Source organism: Gracilinanus agilis, chromosome 1 (assembly GCF_016433145.1).
Source record: "Gracilinanus agilis isolate LMUSP501 chromosome 1, AgileGrace, whole genome shotgun sequence".
NCBI lineage: Eukaryota > Metazoa > Chordata > Mammalia > Didelphimorphia > Didelphidae > Gracilinanus > Gracilinanus agilis.
The window spans coordinates 322,256,793-322,282,937 of NC_058130.1; the positions used below are offsets into that span (position 1 = coordinate 322,256,793).

At 33.0% G+C, this 26,145-nt stretch overlaps 1 protein-coding gene across 1 annotated transcript in view; it reads left to right on the forward strand.

Moving 5' to 3' along the window:
- TMEM161B (transmembrane protein 161B) overlaps positions 1 to 26,145 on the forward strand; it is a 95,230-nt gene that overhangs the window by 40,192 nt on the left and 28,893 nt on the right. The window contains exons 2-5 of the mRNA XM_044657658.1: positions 4,436 to 4,539; positions 12,480 to 12,563; positions 14,444 to 14,541; positions 18,127 to 18,283. Of these exons, the coding sequence (XP_044513593.1) occupies positions 4,436 to 4,539; positions 12,480 to 12,563; positions 14,444 to 14,541; positions 18,127 to 18,283 (443 nt within the window). The remainder of the gene's footprint in view (positions 1 to 4,435; positions 4,540 to 12,479; positions 12,564 to 14,443; positions 14,542 to 18,126; positions 18,284 to 26,145) is intronic.

Below are 26,145 nucleotides of genomic sequence, written 5' to 3' on the forward strand. Positions count from 1 at the left end.
TTACAGGTGTTTTGCTTTTAATCACCACCCTCTACCTCCCTCTCCCTTCTATTACCCTCCTCCATTTGTCTTATTCCCCTCCTACTTCTCTGTAAGGTAAGAAATGATTCTAAACTTGAATGCATATGGTTGTTATTCCCTCTCTGAGCCATTTATGATGAGAGTAAGGTTTAAGCATTGCTTGTCACCACTCTCATCCTCCCCTCTATTGTAATGGTTTTTCATCCCTCTTTAGGTGAGATAATATATCCCATTCCACCTTCCCCTTCCCTTTTCTCTCTATGCAATCTTCTTGATTTTTTTGTTGTTGCATATCATATTATCCTAATCAGTTTACTCCCAAACCCTCTGGCTCTGTATACTGATAAAAATTTTTAAGATTCACAAATATCATCTGTCCACATAGGAATACATACAGTTTGATCTTGTTGAATCCCTTAAATTTTCTCTCTGTTAGCCTTTTTAGGCTTCACTTGTGTTTTATGTTTGGACATCAGATTTCCTGTTTAGCTGTGGTCTTTTCATCAGCAATACTTGGAAATCTTCTATTTTATTAAATAACCATTTCCCCCCACCAAAAGAATATATTCAGTTTTGCTGGATAGGTGATTCTGGATTGTAAACTTAGTCTTTTTCCTTCCAGAATATCATATTCCAACCTTTCTGATCCCTTAATGTGTATTTGAATACAAATTCTTTCTTGCTGCTTGCAGTATTTTCTCTTTGGTGTGGGAGCGCTTAAATTTAGCTGTAATATTCCTTGGAGTTATCATTTGGGATTTCTTTCCAGAGGTGATCTGATTCTTTCAATTTCGATTCCTTTCATTCAAGAACATTAGGGCAGTTTTCTTTGATAATTTCTTGTGTTACTATTTCCAAGCTTCCTTCCTTCCTTCCTTCCTTCCTTCCTTCCTTCCTTCCTTCCTTCCTTCCTTGCCAGTTGTCTTTTCAATGAGATATTTAAGTTTACTTCAGATTTTTCATTCTTTACATTTTGTTTTCTTGTTTCTTGATGTCTCAGGAAATCGTTAGCCTTTAGTTGCCCAATTCTTTTTTTAAAAATTTAGGATATTTATTCATGGTTACATGATTCATGACCCTCCTTCCCTCCCCTCTTCTGGAGCTGAGAAGCAATTCCACTGGGTTATACATATATCATTGTTCAAAACCTATTTCCTTGTTATTCATATTTTCAGTAGAGTGATCTTTTAATATCAAACCTTAATCATATCCCCATCAAACTATGTGATTGATTATATGTTTTTCTTCTGCGTTTCTACTCCCACAGTTCTTTCTCTGTATGTGAATAGTGTTCTTTCTCATAAGTTCCTCCATATTGTCCTACATCATTACATTGCTGCTAGTAGAAAAGTATTTGTGCCACAAATCAGTCTCTGTGTACAATGTTCTCCTGGTTCTGCTCTGTTTGCTCTGCATCAATTCTTGGAGGTCTTCCCAGTTCACATGGAATTCTTCCAGTTCATTATTCCTTTCAGCACAATAATATTCCATCACATCAGAGATACCACAATTTGTTCAACCATTCCCCAATCGTTAGACACCCCCCCCCATTTTCCAACTTTTTGCCTTAGTTGCCCAATTCAAATTTTTAAGGAATAATTTTCTTCCTTTTTGTGTTCCTTTTTCTTTTGGCCAATTCTGCTGTGAATTTCTTCTTGCATTGCTTTTATTTCTCTTCCCCGTTTTTCCTCATCATCTCTTGATTGATTTTTGAAATCCTTTTTGGAATTTTCCAGAGCCCAAGGCTAATTCATATTTTTCTTTGAAATTTTGCATGTATTTGCTTTGCTTTCATTGATCCCTTCTGTGTTTGTACTTTGCTCCTCTTCGTCTCCATAAAAATTTTCTGTGGTTAGGTGGTTTTTTAAAAAATTTTGCTCATTTTCCCAAACCTTTTTCTTGACTTCTACTTTTATATTAAAGGTGGACGAGGTTCTCAGGTTAGGAGGACACTTTCTTAAGTTTTAATTCTTCCAAGATGATGTGATGGCCTGTGGACTGGGAGCTCTGAAAGCTACCTCCCAGTGGTGATTCAATCACCCTCTCTTGACTGTTGATGGCTTTCAAGAGCTCAGAACACTGAGCTACCCTATGCTGCTGGGCTCAGTCTAGCCTCAGGCTTGGGTGAGGGCTTTTGGTTTTACTTTGGGCTTGATCAGGTCAGGAAGGTTGTGGACTGCCTTGCCCTGGGACTTGTAACTTGGGACTTATATCTTTGCTTTGAGTTTTGGTAGTTTTGCCTTTGTCTGGGCCTACACAGACTAGACATAAAGTAATGGTATTCAGATCCTCACTATAAGCTTGGGCTGAGGATCCAGGCCCAATGCTGGACTTATACAGATCAGCGGTGCCAAGCAGACTGCCTCTTAATTTTGAGGCTTGGAACTTTAAGGGGTGGGCCTAAGGTTGCACTGCTGTTGACTTAGGCAGGGTCTGAAGACATGGATGTTGGTTTGGGCCTGCATTCAGAATATGGAGAAAGGGGGGGGGGGGGCTTTTGTTGTTGGTTTGTGCCAGCACTCCTTCGTGTATCCTTCTGTGCGCTGTGCTTCCTCCCCTCTCACCTCAGTAAACTAGACTTTCTCTACTTACCTACCTTTCAAGTAGTTCCCTTTATGAAAGTGGCCTCACTTAGTCATCTTGTTGGCTATTTCACTCTAGTATTTGTTTTGAGGCAGTATTTTAAGGTTGATTGAGAGGATTCTCATAGTGGTTTGAGCTCTTTTTGCTTTTGCTCTACCAGCTTCTTATTGACTTTTCAAACATTTTGGTTTGCCTGTAGTGGATGGCTAGTATGTACAAGTGCATAAAAGATGATTTAAAAAAAACCAACTTACATGACAAATATATAGAAATCATCTATAGAGACAGATCAACAATCTACTGATAGCATTTAGAACCTTATTAAGCATGTTATATAATTGATAGAGAACCAATAAGAATCCAAGTTTTAAGTCACATTGTCAACCGTGTTATTTTGGTGCTTTTCCAAATTCTAAATTCACTGAATGTGTATATATATATATATATATATATATATATATAAATGTGTCACTAAGACAAAAAAGTCAAATAAGTTTGTTTTGTGTGCTTGACCCCCATTTCACCTTTTTTATTTGAAACTGGTATGATAGGGCATAAAAAAATTCAAGAGATAGCATAAAATATCTTAAACACTTTCTACAAAAGTCGCCTTCCAGAAATTATCAGAAGCTAAGGGTTCTTTTTTTTTTTTTTTTAAACCCTTGACTTCTATCTTAGAATAAATATTATGCTTTGGTTCCAAGGTAGAAGAATGGTCTAGGCCAGTGATGGGCAAACTATGGCCTATGGGCCAGATGTGGCCCCCTGAAATATTCTATCCAGCTTCATGACATTATTCCTAATCTGATGAATACAATGAGTAGGTTACAATACAATGAAACTTTGAAAGAATTGCCTTAGAAACAGACTGACAGATGAGCGTTTCCTTTCATTTGGCCCTCTTTAAAAAGTTTGCCCATTACTGGATAGGCAATTGGGATAAAGTAAAGCGACTTGCTCAGAAGTCATACCTAGAAAGTGTCTTGAGTTCGTATTTGAACCTTGGACCTCCTGACTTGCAGGCCTGGCTCTAGCCACTGAGCAACCTAGCTGAACCTGCCTGAAGTTCCTTATGTTCATTTTGATATTTGTACAAAAACTTTCCTTGAATTCTGCCTATGAGCCATTATAATATTGATTATGGTTTGAGATTGCTACTTAGGTGAAATTTAATTCATAAGATCATTTTGGTACTTTATTGTTTTCAACTTTCTTTAACAAGGGCTAACAATTTTATTCTATTGTAATTGTCTTCTAATCAGTACCTGGGAAAGGAGTCAGTAATCTGAAGGAGTAAACTGAAGGAGGCATCAGGATTTGGGAACAGTGTGTCTTATCCCTACTACTTAAAATTGATGCATCATATATATTCTGAAAGAACAGGGATCACTGGGTTGCCATGTCATTTTGGAAAAGATTGCTGTCCTTAGTGGGTTAAAATGCATAAATTAGAAAAGAAAAAATTTTAAATTTTGTATTGAGGTTAAAAATGAGAAAATTTAACTTATGCAGAAAAATTTCCATGAGCACACAGTTTCTGAATGTATATACAAATAATTTCATATATTTAGATTCTTCCCTGACTATTTTGAAATACATACATGGATATGGTCATTTGGTAATTTTTGAAAGTTTATAAGGAGAATTGTAAATCTTTAAATATTTACTTTTTAAATGTAGAATACCTATCATTATGATAGATTTCTATAGTAAACTAACATTTACTGTTTAATGCTTTTAAAAATATTATTTGGGGGATATGTGAGGGTCATTCAAAGAGACCCAACAGATCTCTCCATCCCATTACTCATTACTGACTTTTTTTTTATAGGGTGTGATAGGTATACAATTGGTTGTTACCATGGTGATGGCCAGTGTCATGCAGAAGATCTTACCTCACTATTCTCTTGCTAGATGGCTTCTCTGTAATGGCAGGTAAGTCAAGAATAAACTGATTTTGATATTGACTTAAAAATAAATCAGTTTAACAAAAGCATAAAGTTAAAAAAAATAAGTAAAAATTCATAGTAACAATAAAAATGGTGAGGAAGGAAACTAAAAAATTATATTTTTATTAATTTTCCATGAAATTATATTGTTAAAATGAAAAGCTATAAGGTCAAGTTAGTAGATTCAATTCCTGTGTGAACTATTTAACTTTGTCGTGTTTCATAGATAGGTGTCATTCTTAATTTTCATCAGATTTCCTGAAAACTCATGTTTTTGTCATAGTGTTGTTGTTTGAATCAAACTCTGCTCCTGCAGAAACAAATCAAAGTGTATCCCACACTGATAGTGATTATGTGTACCTGTTAATGACAGTTACCTCCTACTTAAAATATAAATTATTTCCTTGTTTTGCTGAAAAGAGCTCCAGAATGTTTAACTTAAATAGGTTGGGGATAAGAATGTGCATGAGAAAGAGGAAATTACTTCATGATATTGAAGTATATATGGATACATATTGTTTTACCTGTACAATATAAACCTCTTTGAGGGGAGAGGCTTTTATTTTTGTCTTAGCACTTAGTAATAGTGCCTTTCTTCATCATAGGTACTTAATAAACGATTATTGGTTGATTACACTGTGATCACAGGAACCATATTTGCCACTTATTTGTCTATAACATTACCCCTAGTTTTTCATCTCTGAAATTACCATATTCTCTTGATGTATTTTCATCCTTTTTCTCATGTTTGGGCCTTTTGTGGAGATAGAGAATAACCGAACACCACTTTCCTCATGATAATTTCCTATACGTAAATATAGGTAAGCCTTTATTTCCTTTAATGTTTATTATAGGCTGGGTCCATTTTCTAAATATTAGTCATCTTGACTGATATTCTTTAGGTGTGTCACTTGCACCCCCCCCCCAACACTTTATCATATTGCAGATTCCCATTAATTCAGTCTAATGGAAAAGGGGCAAAGCAACCTAAATTAGAGAATTTTAAAATTCAAATTTATAATAATCAACAGTATCATGAGAATTCTATTTTTAGGCCTATATGACCTATTTTAATAGATAGTTATGGGTCATTTGTAATTACCATATTAATTGTATGGCTGAGTAATAATTTTGCAAATTTTATAAGAGTGCTTAACATTTTTTCTATAATCTTATTTATGTAATTAATTTATCCTTTTCCCATAAATCATGTAAAGGGAATCTTTAGGCAGACAGATTTATAAATTATTGTGAATTCCAAATTATTTGAGTCTCAATTGATTTATTTTTGATCTACAGATAAAATCGAACTTAATACTTTAATGAAGTTTTGAACTCCTCCTTCTTGTATTATACTGATAACCTCTCTGTGTTTGTGTTTTGAAAAATTCTTTAAGATTTTTTTAACTAGAGCAAACATGTCTGCTGATTCATTAAATGTACAGCTTATGAAGACTTATATTTCTTTCAGTGACATTTTGTTCTTGACAACTTTTCCTTATCTTCATCTGTTATGTATTCTATGTGATAAATTATTTTTTTCTTCTTTTTTTTTGCCTACCAATATCAAGTTTGACAATTTTACTAGAAAATAAAAATCCAGATTCCTGCATTTTATCTTCAGTATTCCAGAATTTTCTTTGTGAGTTGAGCCTTTGATTTTGATATGTGTATAGTGTTGGAATTCATGAACTTGTGCTAGAGAATCGGTAGTGAATTGGAGTGGTGGAATCAGATGATAAGGGTTAGAACCTTGAACTGTAAATAAATAACTTTTCTGAGGCTTAGTTTCTATGTCTGAATAACAAACAATAATGAAACTTGCACACCTACCTCACTGTGAAGTGAGGAAAGTACTTTACAACATTATAATACTTTATTGGCCATGAGAGTATGACCTTGTTGTAAAGTATATGTGTTGCATTATTTAATATTGCATTCAGTACCAAAATTAGTATTGAGTGCAATTCCATTGGTGTCACTTAAATTCTGGCCAGGAATGTTGTTTAAATTTAGTCAGGCTACTTCAAGTGCCTTTCTTTTTTATATTTCACTATCTAGTTTGTAAAGTGTTTTGATTTTTACTTAGTGCATACAGAAGATCTGAGGGAAAACAGTACCTAAATTTCTTGTGGAGGAGTAATTTATTTTTTTTATTATGTAATAATATTAATATTCTTAATATAGATGTGAAGATTAAAACCCTGATGATTTTTTTTTTAATAAGCTCAAATGAAGGCAATGTGCTAGATCAGGAAGAGGACAGAATTTGGAATGAAGAGCTGTGGCTCAAATTCTGGCTGTTATTTTACCTGCTTATGTAACTTTGGACAAGTCATTTAATCTTTGTGGTTTTCCACTTTTTAACCTCTAAAATGAAGGGTTTACACTAGTGTTCAGTCTAGGGCTGGGGTTCTTAAGTTTTGTTTGTATTGTATACTCTTTTTTCCAATCTGGTATGAAATTACGGACCCTTTCTTACATGGTTTTTAAATGCATAAGATAAATGTATGATTACAGAAGAAACCAATTATATCAACATTGAAATAGAATTTTAAAAATATTTTAAAAAACAAGTTCATGGACCCCAGAATCTTTACTTTATGGCATTTCTAGCTTTCTAGCTCCTTATTTTGCAATCAATGATACTCTGGAAAAGATTGTTGCTGCTAGGAGAAAGGGAAAAATTTGAGAAAACTTTAATGCTAAAAAAATATGCTTTAAGAAGAAGCTTGAGAGGGAGAATAACTCAAGTGAAAGCTATTTTTAATAACATAAGAAACATTAAAAATAATGTTAAAACCTTATTTTCTAGTTGTCAGCAGTTTAGGAAGAACATAGATAAACGTTAGTGTCCAGAGTTTGATTGTCCAGAAGAGGACAGCAACAATGGTGAAAGTTCTTGATTCTGTGTCATATAAGAATTTTTTAAGAAATTAGATTTTGTGAGCTGAGAGAAGTCTGATATGATAGCTTTGTTCAGAAAGGCTGTTATCTGAAAGAAACATTAAATATTTTTTGTTTAAGTCAGCTGCAGAAGTAAGAACAGTAGTTGCAAGTTATAGGGGCAAATTTAGGTTTGAGATGTCAGGAGAAATTACCTCAAAATCAAATGAGCTCCTTGGAAGGTTACATATTTTATAGTAAATACACATTCTTTTTCATCAAAAGGTTGATCTTAGAATAATGCTCTCACACTCAGAAATGAATTAGAAAAGCACAAATTAATATTAGTTGTGTTATTCATTTATTTATCTTGTTATACATTTCCCACCTTACATTTTAATATAATTTAAGAATCTTGCTTAAGGGCTGTGAGTTGGATAGCTCTATTCTAGAATATTGCTTGTATCCCATACAATTTTAAACATCTGTGTGTTTTGATTTGTTTGTTTTGTTTTTTATGATATATATACAAAAACTTGCTTCATGGCATTTTTGTTTTTGTCTTCTCCTATAGACTTTACAGTTTCATTTTTGATTTTGTTAGTTGTTACTTTTTGATAGTACCGCTCTTTCATAGCCTCTGTTCCCTTGTAGGATGAAGGTCACCAGTGGAGACCTGGTTATGGTAGACTGTTTAAAAAAGTAATCCAACCAATTTTTAAAAACCCTTACCTTCTATCTTAGAATCTATACTAAGGATCAGTTCCAGGGTTGAAGAGTGGTAAAAACTAGACAATTGGGGTTAAGTGAATTGCCTAGGACCACACAGCTAGAAGTGGCTGAAGCCAGATTTGAACCCAGGATCTCCAGTCTCCAGGCCTGGCTCATTCTCCACTGAGCTACTTGGTGTCCCAAATCCAGGCATTTTTCAAAAAGGGAAATAAGATAAAGAAATAAGGAATTTATATTTTCTTAGAGTTTCATCTTAGTCTGGCCCATTTACTGTTTAAACTTTTCTGGATCTCCCTCACCCCCCAGTTAATGAAAAATTATTGCTATTATTATTTTCTTGGACCTATTCTTCTCTCTCCACCTCCCTTGGAGGAACTTTGTGGATCTTGGCCAATTTAGATCAGTAACTCCTTGAAACTTATAGTTAGCTTCATCACTGAGCAATTAAGAGACTTGCCCAGGTTCATATAGCTTATTTATAGGAGAGATGAGTTATTTTTAAAAGAACTTCTAGAATACCCGGTAATGCTTTCAGAATTTTGTGTATAAGCAATATGATTCTGGAAGTATGTTTGAGTTGTTTAATTTGTAGCTGTCAGTTAATAATAGGTTTTATCCTAATAACACAAAATAACCCGATTTCTGTTCTCAGAAATTCATTAAGGATTTTCAACTTGAGCCACCATTATAGACAGTGTCATTAAGGCTAAACTACCTCCTTTTGACTTTTGATCCTGGATTTGTCAACTTTGGAGAAGGAATATTTTGGGCTTTATGTGGTGGTAGGAGAAGATTGTATTGAAAATGGATTTTTCTCCTTTTTCCATTTTTTTCTCATATACTAACTCTTTTGTATAGCCTGTGCTTTAAAAAGCTCTCCTTAACCAATTTTATAATAAATTTGAAGAAAAGATCACTAAAACATTTTTAGGGATTACCAGGCATATACCAAGTGTGCAGTACAATTTAAGAAATGTCATCTGTGCTAAGACACCTTTCTTATCCTTTGTGGGAGTATACTTATTCTATATTACTGAAGTGATTAATGAATTTTTTTCCTCTGTTCTTTCAGTGTTCTGTAACTATCCTATTTTAAGTATATTTCATGTTTGGAAATGAATTTTGGAAAAATTACAAAAACAAAGCAACTTTTAAGGGATCTCTCAAACAACTTGTCTATAACCTCTATCTTTTGGACAAAAGAAAAATCACTGGGGAATTGGGCAGCACCAGGATATTGGCCAGGAAAAGATGCTTTAATTTCTTTAGCTATTATTTCCCTTTGAAATAAGTTAACTAGCCTTGAGCCTTTAGTTACACTTCTTGTACCATTTCCTGTTAACTCACCTGCCTATTAAAGGCATTGTTACTTCAGGGTGAATGACTAGGAATGGTGTTTATACAAAAAAGAAGATAAAATCCTTTCTGATCAATACCTTGTCTAAAAAACCTTCAATCCAGAGCTACGGAGTGTTATACTCTGTTGTAATTAAAGTTCCTTTTTGTTTTGAAGTGTCTTGCTTGGCCCCTCTCTTCTTGGAGAGGTAAGTGATAGGCTATAATCTTTTTTTGTACATTTGAATAGTGGGTTTTGCATGGGGAATTAGGGGAAGGTACTGCTTTTTCTCCAAGTTAGTGCCCCTGCTAGACCTGCTTTTCTCTTTTCCTGATTGTGCCCTTCAACCTGATGCATTATCTTTGCTTCCTCCTCCATCTTCTTAGACTCCTCAGTTTGGTTAATCACCACTTCTTTCATGTCGCTCATCAAAAACCTACTATTTTGTTCAGATGCACAGTAAATTTGACACATCACCTATTGGGTAAAGAAAGATATGAAAACACCTACGTATTCAATTGCTGAGACTCCTTTTGCCTGTTTATTGCATGTTGCCTGATCCCCAGCCCACAAGTTTCCTCCTTTAAACCTACTATTCAAATGCACAGTAGGTGGGACCTGCTACCTAAGTGATGAGGAAAAAGTTTAAATACCTCAGCTCTGCCCTAAGTGAAATGCCTGAATCCCTTGCTGTCCTTGCCTTGGCCATTTTTTTTCCTTCTCTCTCTGAAATGACTGTGGTATTCTATGAATATTGTTAGCAGAGAAAAACAGGGATATATATATATATATATATATTGAACATGTGCACCAGAAACTGAATTTTAAGAAATAATATTGAACAGATTTTCTAGGACTAAAAATCCTATACATTTTTGTATGTCGTCATTTTAAAGAAATCCAGAAAAAAAAAAAGGATTCATAAATGTGACTAGATCTTTCTTTAGTTTTTTGTGTTTATTTAGGATTGGAAGCTTTTTGTGAATGGTATGTGCAGTCTTACCAGTCAGTGTGTGTGTGTGTGTGTGTGTGTGTGTCTCTCTCTCCCTCTCTCTCCCTCTCTCTCTGTCTCCCCCCCCTCCTCTCTCTCTCTCTCTCTCTCTCTCTCTCTCTCACACACACACACACACACACACACACTCACGCAATACTGAAGTTTAAAGATTTAGTTTGTTTTCAGTTCCTTGTGTAATTAGTTTATTTTTCAATTTGACTGGGATACTAGTATTTCTTAAATTATGAAATAAAAGTTAAATTGAAGTGATATGACGCTTTTTAGTTTTGTGAAGTACATGGAACTGCACATTGTTTTTTAGTAAAATTAGACCATTGAGCTAAGTTACTAAAATGGTATTTTAAGCTAAGATTATATCATCTTGTGTGAGTGCATCAACAGACAAGAATAATCCAGATATTATTATTCATTTTGACATGTTTGTACTTGTATTTGATAGAGAGTGATAGTTCACTCTGTCCCACCAATAGGACTAAGAACTTGAGACTAAGCAAAATATAAAAAATAAAAAACTAGCAATAAAAAATGAGATGGGAGGCCTTGAGAAGCCAAAATAATGGTCAAAAAGGCCATACACTTTATTAATAGGGCCTTCTCAAGTGCTTATTCAAATCCAATTCTTCTTAATAAAACTATTCTTGTTATCTGATTTCTAAGGCTACACAGATTACAATTGAAAAATTGAAGGAAGTGGTGTTGTTATAGGCAAATCTATTGATAGCAATAAGCAGTAACTTTAGAAGACAAGAATTTTTTAAAAAGATAAAAACTTAAAGAGCACAGCAGTCTGAGACCATTCACTGTTGAGAAAAATACATCAGAAGATATCTTTCCTTAATTATAGCATAGAATAGTTTTATCATAATAATGGCAGTGACGAGTCATCAACATTTTCATTTTATTCTTTTTTTTAAACATTTCATATTTCCATACTGAATCATTAATTAAAAAAAAAACTTCATACTATTAGAGATCAAGAACCAGCTATCCAGAAATCTTGATTAAAATGACTAGAGGATTTGAAATAGGTATGGTTTTGATGTGTTAAGATAATTCTTTCCTAGGAGCAGCTGGGTGGCTCAGTGGATTGAGAGACAGGCTGAGAGGTAGGAGGTCCTATGTTCAAATCTGACCTCAGACACTTTCCAGCTGTGTGACCCTGGGCAAGTCATTTAACCCCCATTGCCTTCTGCCCTGGAACCAATACACAGTACTGATTCTAAGATAAGGTAAAGGCGAAAAAAAAATTCTTTCTCACGTTATTAGTTTCCTTCCTTGTATAGAGAACAAGGCTATAAACAAACTAATCTTGGGGTTCAGAAATTGTCTTTTGGTTCAAGGGTTCTGATAAATGTTGCAAGTTGAAATTCTGGCCCCAGGTTAATATTTCTGAAAGTACCTAACCTACCCTCTGTTGCCTTTCCCCTCTCCTAACTGTTCTTTAAACAATATTCAGTATTCATCATGAACCCCATTGTGGAAACTATTTGACTAGTATAAATGCAAATTTTACTTTTTAAAAAGTAAACAGTATAGAAAATTTGATCATCTGCAATTTATTATCCCAATAATTTTTATTGCTTCCTTTTCTTTTTTCTCTACTTGATACCTACACCAGAGAGTAAAAGACTAATATGGGTAGTGCAAATTGGCCACTTTTGTCACTTGTTAACCTCTTTGGGGAACAGTTTAGGTAGGATTTACCTCCTCCAGAAAGTAGAAAAATCAAAATACTGCCTAATTTGAAGTCCAATTTGAAGACTTGACCTTATCCACATAAGTAATATGTGTAAAGAAAGCTTAATTTATTTATTGCCATGGTCCTACATTTCAATGGAGAGAATAAGAGAAGGAATTGCTTCCTAAAATATTTAGAATAAATACATCGATATCTTTTAAAATCTTAAATGGCACTGATTATTATTACAATTTATTTTGTTGCTTTCTTTTTTGTTAGTTTGAGATGGTATCAGCATCCAACTGAAGAAGAATTACGCCTTCTTGCAGGAAAACAGCAAAGGGGAAAGAGCAAAAAAGATAGGTAAATGTGTCATTGTTTATTATAGTATCATTGTTAAATGCAATTTGTTACAATAATATTTTTGTATTAGGCATTCAAGCAGAGAAACTTGGAAGTTATGATAAATATCAAGATGAAGAAACTAAGGAATTTGCAGTAGAAACAAACAAGTGATAAAAGTGTCTTGATTTTTTTATATAATTGATATATTTGATATATTTGAAGTACTTTAAGAAAATTTGATGTACAAAAATCCAAATACAGAAAACTGAAATTAGGTACTGTCTAGTAATCCTCAGGAGGCAGTGTTGTGTCAGTAGAGAGTTCTGTGGAGAAATAGGACACAAACCAACTTGTGTTCAAATCCTTCCATGTTTCGTAACACCAGCCATCTTTCTAATAGAGCAGGGATTCATTTCTGATGTGTCGTGAGGGAATATTTATATACTTGGAGTTCCATATGCCAATACAATTGTAGTTCTATATATTAAAAAGCCTCATAAAATTATTTCCTGAAAATTTCCTTCCTAGAATAGCTTCTTTATTAAATAACTCATATACATAAAAATAATTTTCTCACTACTATGAAATTTCTACATTTAGTAGTTGTAAATGTAAAGTTATAAAGCTTTATAGGCCAAGCCTATTGTAACCATAGATTTAAAAAATTTGATGAATTTTGTCTTATTCAAATCTTATACTTGATATTTAAAAAAATTAATATACACCATAAATATAGCATTTTTTTCTTGTCTTTAGCAAGATACTTAGATCTATTAAAAACATTTATGCTTAAGGAATAATTTATAGCCATTATTTACAAATTATTTCGGTAGCTATTATTTTTTTAAAAACTGTTAATTTCATAAATGTTTAAATCATCATCTTACACCAAAGAATGTCATCATCTCATTATTGCATATTAATGGACCATTTTTTATATTAAAAAGTCCTAATTACTTATTCTTTTAAATAATTAACTTATACAAATGTTTCTAGGACCATGCTTTGTAAATGGAAGATACTCAATAGGTATTTGCTTATATATTAACATAATTTTTTATGATTATTATTTAAAAAAATTAAAGCTTAATGTTTTAAATTATCTTATTTGATGTCTCAATTGTAGGATACATGTTTGTTTATGTATGCTTTATTTTTCTAGTTTTCTTTTTTCTAAATTCTAGAATGACACAGCAATATATATGATACTGCTATTACATAAGTCATGGCACCCCCAACTCCCTGTTTTATCCCTGGTCTCAGCTAATACAATTTCAGTGTCGACAGTCTCTTTGGAAGTTCGGGTTCATGATTCTTATTCCGAACAATGAGTATAGGATTAAGGTTTGAGCTTTTTGTCAAACTATTAATAAACTGACTGATATTATCAACAAAGTTTTGTTCCTTTACATTGGATGTCTAGTGTGTTCACTTAGTGAAGCTTTATCAAGTAAGTATTCATCAAAATAATTTACCTCTGTAATTTTCCTTCCTCCCTCCCTCCAACCATTCTCCCTTCTTTTCGCTCCTTTTCTTCTTCCTTCCCTTCTCTCCCTTCCTCCTTCCCTCCCTCCTTTCCTCCCTTTAAACCCTTACCCTCTGTTTTAGTATCAGTTCTAAAACAGAAGAGCAGCAAGTACTAGGCATTTGGGATTAAGTGACTTGCCGAAAGTCACACAGCTAAGAAGTAACTAAGGCCACATTTGAACCCAGGTCCTCCTGATTCCAGGCCTGGACCCTGATCCATTGCCCTTACTCCTTTCAAATAAATGGTTATTTCATTATTGTCAGCTATTCATTACCCCCATTCTATTTGAAATGCCAGAAAGTTAAAGTGTGACATAGCAATCTAGATAACAATTTGATAATCTTTTGTATTTCTTATCTCATTTTTATAGGAAATACAATGGTCATATTGAAAGTAAGCCTCTAACCATTCCAAAGGATATAGATCTTCATCTAGAAACAAAGTCAATCACAGAAGTAGATACTTTGGGTAAGATAATTTTCATAAGGGCTTGATTAAGAGTTTTTTAAAGCTTAGTTGCATATTACCTTAGAGACAGTTTATAACAATAGAATTGAGTCGATTATCAATATTATATTATTAATGTTAATACATAGAAACTGTGTAAACTTTTTAAACTGAGAAACTCTCAGGAATTTCTTGAATGATCTTTTTCTTCATGAAATTGTTTAGACCAGTGATGGGCAAACTATTCCCCTTGGGCCAGATCTAGGCTATAGTTTGCACATCTCTGCCTTAAGCAATTCCCTAATCACTACACCACCACAAGCTACAAACTATAGGCAAACTGCAGCCTGGATCTGGCCCAAGGGGAATAGTTTGCCCATCACTGGGTTTGTTTAGACTATAATGAATTGTATGTTATTGTACCCATTTTACCATGGTAAAAGAAAGAGGGTAAGTGGCTTGCAAAAAAAATACTATTTCTCAGGCATATATGTTGAAACTACAATAGGTTTCCTTTTCTTAATACATCTAATTTCAGGCACCATCCTACTGTAATATTCATAATAATTAGATTCAGTTGATAGATGCATGTTAGTATTGAATTGCTTTCTTTATTACATTCAGATCTGTTATAGAACAGTATAGATATCAGTTATGAAATCTCATTTATAATTCTAGTTTGCCTATGTCACTGAGAAAAAGTTTGTTTCTGTGATTCAGTTTAGCTAATTGTAAAATGAGAATATTGCTTCTTCTCTTCCTTAACAGGATTGTTTTAAGTATAAGTGTAAGGATGTGTACAATGCTTAATAATTTAAAAGAATTTAAGACTGTAATTATGCTTGAAAAGCCACCTTTAAAGGAATTAATGGTAATAAAATACAATAAATCTATTGTTGAGCTTTCTTATAATGTAGTTGTTATTACATGGAACTTGATATCCCATGAATATTTTGGAATTCTGGCTTCTTAAAGTTTAACATATAAATGTGATATAACATACTTGATCTACAATAGAATCATAATAGACTACTTATTAGTGTTGAAAATGAAGATGTGATTAATAAAATATCCTCTATATACACAGGGAGAAAAAAATCTAGGATAAAGAACTGAAAAACTAAAAGAATAGCAAGAGTGATTTGTTGTGTTGATATATTTTTCCAAATCAAGACAAATAGAACAGAATATATTATAATATAAAGTCTTGGTTTGATTGTTTTCAACGATGTTTTAAAAATATCCAAGCCTGTTTGATCATATGTTTAGTTTACCATTTTGGAGTACAGGATTAAAAGAGGCCAACCATAACCAAGAACTCTAGAGAAAAAGCATACCTTTTACATAGTGAAAAATGTTTGTTTAAAGAGGGAGAGCAAACAATATTTAAGATGCCTGGTGACATGATAGGATAAAACCTTCAGCTTTACATTCAGAAATCATTAAGTATATTTGAAAATATAAGTGTACAAAAGAGAACTAAAATAATTACCTTGGGCACAAAATTAGAAGGGTTCAGTCAGCTTGAAAGCAAGTGAAAATTTTTGCCAAATTGAAAAAAAAATTAACCCTTATTACTTTCCATCTTGCTGTTGTTACCTCTTCACCTGGAGATCACTAAGGGTTTTGGTCTTTTAACTTGCTTTATTTTGAATGATATTATTTTATTTTAAAATTGTTTTTCCTTTAAATATGTCATTTTAAGAAAAGATTCATAAAATCTTAGTGTTATTCTATTACAGCTTAGAGCCAAGGGTTCTCCCCTCAAACCCCACCCATGCCCATAAAGGAACATGTCTTCATTTTATAAAAGAAGTCAATGGAAACAAAATTTAACATGTAGAATTTTGATTTCATGAATAAGATTGTACCATTGTGTTCTTATATAATATGGTTTTTTTTTTAGACACCTATGTGGGTACCATTGGGCTAAATTCTATAACAGGATTAATGATTTCTACTTAATCTCAGGAGTTTTTAACAGCGTAAGAATAAAAGGAAGGGGAAAAAAAATTCCCATTCAATTTCAAGTTCCTGATCCTCCTTAGATTTTTGATCTGTCCTTTCCCAAGTGGCAGAACTTAGGAAGGATACGGTTAATATAAGCATAGGTCATTTTTAAAGGATCCCTATGGGAGGCATATTTAAGGAATTTGGAAACTAAAAGGAAGCAGAAAGCATGTTCACATTCAGGGTATGTTACTTGTAATGCGGAAATCAGGAGATAGAATATTTGGAACTGAAGAGAGTGGTTTTGTGGAATCTAAAGTATTTCTTGATGCTTAAGTAAGGAACCACCACTAGAAAAAAAATACTCGTTTTTGGTAACTTGCACTGTCATTGATGTTAAAATGATGTCTCTTTATGAAGGAAAGCTCAAAAGACAACATACTTTACTCAGGCTTACATGTATCCTTAGGATAAGATGTTGTCATAAATGGAAATCTCTTAAAAAAACATAATGCTTTGCAGTTTTCTTAAAAGTAACCAGTTATTAAATAACATATTTATAGCAATAAATATTTTAACATAAATTTAAATATATTAGGTCATCAGTTTGTTTCTTTTGATTGATTAAGGCATGAGATCCTAAAATTTGTAGCATTTAATTTTGAATGTATGATCCTGTATTATTGGATTTTAGCATCTTCATGTTACAAATTTTTTTTTATAAGTCCAGTTAGAATTTTTTTTAATTTTATTTTTATTGACATGCAAAACACACTTCCATGTTGATCATTGTTTAAGAGTAAACTAATACATAAGCCAACCCCAAAATAAAACCGTAAATACCCTGATGTGAAAGACAACTCCAATAGTTCTTTCTCTGGAGATGGATAGCATTCCCTGTCATTTGTCTTTCAGGATTATCCCAGATCATTTTATTGCTGAGAGTAGCCAAGTTATCATAGCTGATCATCATACAATATCGCTGTTGATTGTGTTCAGTGTTCACCCACTTCTGCTTATTTCCCTCTGCATTAATTCATGCAGATCTTTCCAGCTTTTTCTGAAATCATCCTACTCATCGTTTTTTATTGCACAATAGTATTCCATACACCAAGATGTACCATAATTTGTTCAGCCGTTCCCCAGTTGATGGACATTCCTTCAATTTCCAATTCTTTGCCACTGCAAAACAGAGCTGCTATAAATATTTTTGTACAAGCGGTTCCTTGTCCCTATTTTATTATGTTTTGGGGATACAGATCTAGTAGTGACATTACTGGATCAAAGAGTATGTGTAGTTTTATAGCCCTTTGGTATAGTTCCAAATTGCCCTCCAAAATGGTTGGATTAGATCACATCTCCACCAGCAATGCATTAGTGTCCCAATTTTGCCACATCCCTTGCAACATTTACCACTTCCCTTTACTGCCATATTGTCCAGCCTGAGAGGTGGGAGGTGGTATCTCATCGTTTTAATTTGCATTATTGATAGCTTTGATTTCTTCATCTGAAAATTACTTATTCCTATCCTTTGACTCTTTGTCATACAATTAGAATTTAATATGTTTAATAAAGAAGCATACATCCATATCCTGTTGATGAAAGCGGATGAAAGTTTTCACAAAACTTTTGTGTTCAAAAACCTTTATTTTTCAGCATTGCATTATTTTCCTGAATATCAGTGGCTGGTGGATTTCACTGTGGCAGCTACAGTTGTGTATCTTGTAACTGAAGTCTACTACAGTTTGATGAAACCTACACAGGAAATGAATATCAGCATTGTCTGGTGCCTTCTTGTTTTGACTTTTGCAATGTATCCTTTTGTTCCATTTATGGTCATTTCAAATGATGGTTGGTGAATTTGTTTTCCTTTTTTAGTACCTGCCTGTAGAATTTGTCTCAATTTGGAAGAGAGCTTTCAAAAAACCTGAAGCTTTTATTTTTCTCTTAGAATCTGACTTTTTAGAGATACTGAGCAAGCATCAATCTGGAGTATTCAAAATGTGAAAAGCACACTGGACTGGCCATATTTTGAAAATTAGTTGATCTAGGAAAACACCCTTGAAACTAAAGTAGAATTTAGACTTGGTATGTAGTACAAAGCTGTATCTGCCTGCATCTTTACAAAGCAAAATGGTATACTGTATCAAAGCACTAATCATCCAAATTAGCTGAAAAGCATGCATAAGATATCCATATTTTGATAATTGTAGTAGCAAATTTAGTTCAAGCATTTAAATCTCTATGGATTTTAGCTGATAGAACTAGAACTACTTCAGTAGTTAAAAATCATCATATAATTCAATTTCTTAAACTCCATTAAAGCAGAATGTGTCCTCTCATAATCAGCAGTCAGACTAGATAAAGCATAATGAAAATATTTTAACCTTACCGACTGTTGTCCTCCAAATGTCATAGATGTTGCATTTCAGTACATCTGATACTGATTTCTTACTTTTGAAATATTGTGGTGCTAAAATATTGTCACTTCGTGTTCTGCTTTTCATTTTATTCAAGTTTATTTCACTTATTTATAAAGTGTAATATTGATTTATTTGTACTTACACATGTAAAATAATGTTTTGTTAAAAATATTTTTACATACATTTTTTTAGATCATGATACTGTCCTAGATACCTGTTGAGAGGATAGAAAAGAATATTTGTTAATGGGAAGGCAAATTATTGATCATATGAAAACATTTCACCTTTTGCTTTTACTGTCAGCACTAGCTAATAATATAGGAGTAAAAGTCCCACACACTCTAGCATTGAACTGACTTGGTTTAGTCTTAACTGAGCTCTTGTGAAAGTCACCAAACAATGCCAACCCTGCAAGGTCCCAATAGCTTGCTGTCTCTCCATCATAGAGGGGACAGAATGTACTGAAGGGCTTAGAATGCTATCTAGTTTCCCTCAATTCTGACCCTCTACAACAATGGAGGAAGGGAAGATGAGGGAAAGTGGTTTTTGAAAGAGCCTGTAGAATATGAGAAAATCTACTCTTTTCCTGTCTTCAGCTGTTTGAGGTATGCAGGAATCTAAAAATTCCTTTAACACCAACCATGATACTATTTACAGCCTATCTTTCATCTTAGCTATAGTATATTTGGTATGCCTTTCATTATCTATGTGTAGAGTCTAGTTGGAATGACCTCTGTCTGGCTTCTGTTCATTTTCTTATTGTCTGTACCAGCTTATTAGTCAAACACATGTCTCCATTGATTACATAGGACAATAGCCCTACTTAATTCTAAAATAGCATATAAATCAGTTGAATCAGAATTTTCTGCAATCATTACTAGTAGAATTGGGCTTTGTAGAAGTCCTGGAATTGTGGTAGTATATACCTTAAATATTTAATTCATTTGAAGGTGAAAAAAGCATCATTTTATTGCTCTAGTAGTTTTCCTTGAAATATTTGACTAATCAAATATAGAACCAATGACTATAAGGGAATTTATAATAGGACAAAATAGAAGGCAAATAAAATGGAACACATAAAAAAAGACACAGAATCTCCAAAACTTATATATTCTTCATTTCTATCTGTTTTCAGCTTTATATGAGCCATATTTACCCTATCTCTAAGACTATTGAGGGTTCCAGTCTTACTCTTAAAGCAACCCAATCTGATTTTTCATTCTAAGCCATTGGCCTGTTTCTATTCCTAAATCATTTTTTCCCCAAATCTTTTTTTTTCTTTCAGCTTTCTTGCAGCTTGTGAAATTACTCTGAATAATTCTAAAATATTTATGACAGAGAGAACACATAGGTTGGAGATATATGGAAAATTAATAAGTACCTAAATATGTGCCAAATATATTTATATATAAACTAAATTTACTCTGAATGCCACCTTTAATTCATAGTTATCCATATTGTCTCATAAAGCCTTTACAGTTCCTCAGTTTTTGTGCCCACTGATTTTTCAGTTATGAATAAGATGGGAAGGAAGGGGTGGGAAAATTTAATGACTTAAAAATAAGTGCTAAAGTCTTAAGATTTTTGGTTAGGAGTGAAAGTCTTAGAAACTTTAAAGTTTCAACATTGTGTAGATTTAAAAAAAAAAACTTGAGCAAACTGTAGCACAGGGACTAATATTGAGTCAATTACAAGAATTTGAGTGAGTTGAAAGCTGTTTTACAATGAAAGATAAAGCTTCTCAGTAGTCCTATTATATTTGGTTAAAGGACTGGATCATTAGTCACATTTCCACAGTGCTTGTATTTTACAATGTGGATGCTTTAAGGTACAAAAAAACCCCATTGTATATGTTTTTATGGCTGTGTTTAAATTTTTTGATTTGGAGAAAGTATCTAAATCTAGACTATTGCTAGAAATGCAAATTTTGTATCAAAGTATTAAATAGTTTAAAAGAAATTTAGAGTTTTAAAATTCTATATGTGTTTAGCCTTTAGTCATTGGGTAAATTTTTAGATCAAAAGTCACTGAAGACATTTGTGTAATGACTGTATCCGAGTAAAGCAGTGAAGAGTCACCTTTCTTAAATTCCATGGATGGTTCTAAATCATTTTCCTATTTCACAGAAATGTTCTTTTTCCCCATATAAACCCTAACATAGAGGATAAGATACTGAGTATTGCCAGTGAATCAGAGCTATTGAAACTGAACCAAAGAATCTCTTGTTTAAAAAACTGCATAGAGAATATTATATCAAAGTTTGTTTCTTTTCCAAATATTTCTAGATCTTCTATCATAATGTGGCAAATTACTCTACTTTCAGGTCAGAGACATATGATTAGATTGAGAATTTATTTGGGCCATACCATCTTATTTCTGAGAACTAATTAATTTTATAATGATTCTTTTTTGGAGTAAGGTGATAATTTTTAAAGTTTAAAATTGAGATGAGATTAATTTTTAACAAATTATATAAAAGTTAAGAACATTAACATTTTTGTTAGTTGAGTTACTTAGTAGTTTATAAAATCTTTGTTTCATGCTTCAGGAATCTTTATTTAGAGAGATCTTTGTGTGTTGTACTCCAAAATACTTGACTTCCACATTCATCAGAATGAGATATGTCATAGAATTTTTTTTAGCTACAAGTTTATTTTTCTCTTTTTTAAATAGCATTCATAATTATGTTTTCTCTGTGGAAGAATTTTAGATGTTTTTCTGTTTTATCAAAATAATATACTTTCATATCTGCCAATCATATAAATATCTGAATCATGTAAAGGAAGATATTTAAACAGTAGGAATTTTAGATTTTTTTTTACTTGTCAAGTTGGAAGTTAGGATCAGATTAATATGCTTTTTCTTAAAAGATTCTATTTGACAAACCCTGAGGATTATTTTTTGTACTTATTGCTAATATTACATGTGTAAACTGTTGAATAGAATAGGGGATATGATTTAAGTGTTTCAGTTGCTTTTTCAGATATCTAATAGATGTGAGAGGTTTAATCATTTTTTTTTAAACCCTTATCCTCCAAATCAATACTATGTATTGGTTCTAAGGCAGAAGAGTGGTAAGGAGTTAGGCAATGGGAGTTAAGTGACTTATCCAGGGTCACACAACAAGGACATGTTTGAAGCCAGATTTAAACCTAGGCCTGGCTCTCAATCCATTGAGCCACCCAACTGCCCCTGAGGTTTAATCATTTTGAAGAGGAAGAGAACCATTAGAAGTTGTTTTTCTTAGTAGTCACACAAAGGAGATGATTTCTATGTTAAATAAAGTTAATAAACTTTAGATATTTATGAAAATCTTTTAGAAAATTGGGGAATAATTTTATAAAAGTTAAGTTTTTCCAAAGTCAGTGATTTATGAAAACTTCTCACTAGTGTTTCATCAGAAATTTCTTTTTGAATGCACATTGGCTGTTGGGGGGTGGGTAGGTCTGGGGGTGAAGGGGAAAGTAAGAACATGAATCATGTAACCATGATAACTTTTCTAAAAAATAAAAATTATTTTAAAAAATTTTCTTTTTGGATTATAGTACTGATTTTTTCTTTCCTCTTAATGTCAGATTTCAAGAAAATAGGGATAAAATATGTTTATTTATTTTGGAGTTAGGGTATAGATAGTACTGTACTTTGCATTTTCTAAAGATGTGAATATTAGACATTTTAAAATATGAAAAGCAATTTGTAAACTGTTATGTGGGTAATTTGAGGAAAGGTGTTTGGGATAAGGGAAATTGAAAGGAGGATGTTGGAGACTTGCTAAGTGGGTAATCTCGGTTTCAGGTAGGCTGGGATTAAAGGAGATTCAGGGTATAATAGGACTGAAGTCAGGAGTATAACACAGAAGGGAAACAGAGATCTTTTAGGGAGAAGAGAAGTTAAACTAAACAGACAAACACAGCAGGCTTACAGACTGGGACTTAGACTCAAACACAAGCTGAGGGAAATAGACTAGACTGAAATTAACAAACAGGCTTTAGTTAATTTCACAGGAAGGGACCTATTTTGAAGTAACACCTTCCTTCAAGATGGATGCCTGGCTTCCCTCTAAGCCCAGAGTATGTTGTCTCTTTCCCTCTTCTTCCCACTTAATAACTAACAGACAAATTACACTAATAGGGCTATTGAAACACAAAAGGGTTTATTTTGTTTAAAGGATGTTTGTTAGGAAAGTGGATCAAAGGAAAGCCCTATCAGTTGTCTCAGGAACCTCAGGTGGGGGAAGGGAAGTAAAGATGGAGTCTGAGTAAGGACCTGCCTTAAACTCAGTTTTTACTAGGTGCTATCTAAAGGGAATAAATGATGACTGACCAACTATAACTAAGGCTGTCAATTAGGTAACCCTTCACAGATTTAACTCCTCTCCTTATTAACTTCACAATATATAGGTAAGGGAGGGAAAAGGCAGGGATGGTAATGGGAAAGGAAGATATAAAGGATTTTTCTAAATAATAATTTCTTAATTAAATATGTCAAAGCTAGACTCAATTTCAATATTAAAGTTAGGTCAGAGACAGCTCAGCTGATTCACAACCTCCCTCCACGGAAGATCCAGCCAACTGCCTTTTCTCCTCAAGATTCCAAAAGCCTAACAGCTTTTGGAACTCAGCCTAAGCTAGAAAAAACTATATCCCCCAATTCTGTATACTACAAAACTGACTGGTGGTAACTTAAGATCTTTTGGGAAGCATCGTATGACTAGGGCAAGCTGTTTAAATTCCTTGGGCTTTAGTTTTCTCAATTGTAAAATGAGAGAGCTGTGATTAGACAATCTTTGAGTATACCAGCAAGCTTTAAATTTTTCATCTTTTGATCATTTTTTAGGTTTTATTACTTAGAAATGTTTCTAGTTGGACCCAAGAACATCTATTCTGTGTTGGGAGTAGGACAGTTTCCTACCAACATCCTTCCCTCTCATCATTCTTTTTTCCTTTCTAAATCTGGGATATTTGCATAAAAATTGATATTGTTCCAGTAGAGAAAATAATTAATATTCAATTAGTACTTTAAAAATAGTGTTTCTTATGGATCTTTAAAAATGATCCCTTGTTAATTTCTTTGTTGGAGGAGTTCATATTTGTAATATAAAACAGAACGAATTAACACTTATAACAGGTGGTCTGTAGTAACTAGTACTGAGAAGGTAAAAAGGAAAAAATGTAAAAAAGAGCAAAATTATTGCAGCAATAGATTTCCATGTGCAGTTTTTTTTTTTAAACCCTTGTACTTCGGTGTATTGTCTCATAGGTGGAAGATTGGTAAGGGTGGGCAATGGGGGTCAAGTGACTTGCCCAGGGTCACACAGCTGGGAAGTGGCTGAGGCCGGGTTCGAACCTAGGACCTCCTGTCTCTAGGCCTGACTCTCACTCCACTGAGCTACCCAGCTGCCCTCCATGTGCAGTTTTGATGTAGGAATAAGATTACCAAGATACCATAAAATCTGATTTGTAGAATGATATCTAAAATTGATGGTATAAGGAAGGTGGAAGTTAAATGGCATTTATTTCCATGATTTTTTTGTGACTCTAGAACACATTTGAGGAGTATTATTTTGACTCATTAAATTTATCATTCCTAATCTGGTCTCTAACCTACATATAATCTTAACTGTTATTTTCATGGTAAATCATATACATGTAGACTACTTCAAAATAATGTAATCTTAACATGAAGGAAATAAAATAAGGATTTTACAAGTTATATGTTTGTCAGAAGGTCTTAAATATTTTTAGATGTATTTAAATTTTGCATCTATGTAAGAAACTTTAACATTAATATACATCTCATAGAGGAATAAGAATGTTAAAGATGGCATTATTGCAGTCAGTTTTTCTTTTCTTTTAAAAATGTTATACATTATTAGAAGAAATATTAAATGGCTTCCTATTATAAGAGAAGATTATCACTATTTAATAGTACAAAAATTCACCAGGAAATTATGTCAAGGTTAAAAGTTATAAACTAGGTATAGAAGCAGCTTCCTTCTCTTGTGTCAAGACTTATGCTTTTCCTATGGAATTTCTACTATTAGTAACAATGTTTCATTTAAAGTTGATATTTTTGTCTAATACAATGTCCCACCACATTGAAGTATACCAAATTCTATTCTTATGGAATAAATCTTTTTTTGAGAGTCCAAAGTGCTAGCAGGATGACGGTTTCTAAACTATCAGCACTGCAAAATACTATATACACAATAGAGAATCTCCTTTATTATGTTTTCTATACTAGGGAATTCCGAGATAAGACTTGTATATTTTATCACAATTCCCTATTTGCAATTGGAGAAAATTCCATAGAAATAAAGGTAGAACCACTTGGGCAGACTAACTTAAAATATTAATGTTTTCCCACTGGGATCATTATAGTGCTTCAATGGTACCAGAAGTGCCCCCTCCTTTTATTAGTCCACTGAAACCACCTGCTGGTCCTAAACTGCAACTTTTGAGTATTTTGATACCGTGCAATTGAGATTATTTGGAAGTAAGTCAATTCCCTGTATGTAAAACTTGAGTGTCAAATATTTTTTAAATTTGGACTTAAACATATAAACTTTAAACACAAATATTTATATTTATATATGTGTGTTTATATATATATTTATATTTATATATACAAAGAACAAAAATTGTGTGATGGAACTGTGAATCTTTTATATACATTTTTAAGTATATATTATGTATATACATGTGTACATACATGTAGTATACATGGTAGTTCTAACCTTAGAGAGCTAAATTTGATAAGAGTCCTCCAACTTCTGCATTTTAGTGGATTGAGTTGAAAGATTACCATAGGCAGGAATTATATTCAAATAAAATTAACTTGCCCATGCAAGCTATGGTTACGTCCCATTGAAGAGAAAACATAGTGCATTAAAAGAGTCTGGTTTTAAAGTCAGATACGCCTACACTTCTACCACTTATTAGCGATATGTCTTTGGGAAAGTCACTTAGATTTTCTAGCCCTCAGTTCCCTTTTGGGATTTGGATTTGGGCTAGATAACCTTTAAGTCCAGCTCTAAATATGTGATTTTATATGGTTCACCCTTGTATTCTGTTTATTTTTGTACTTCCCTGGGTTTCAGAAACTTAAAATTATTGTTCCAATCAAGGCTGGAAGGGCAAAGGGAGAAAAAGCAGTCATATCATCTTTGTTTTTAAGTGGGGTAGCTAGGGAAATGGTACATAAATATAAGAAAAGTTAAATAATAAGTAACACAAGGCAAATAATAAGTATC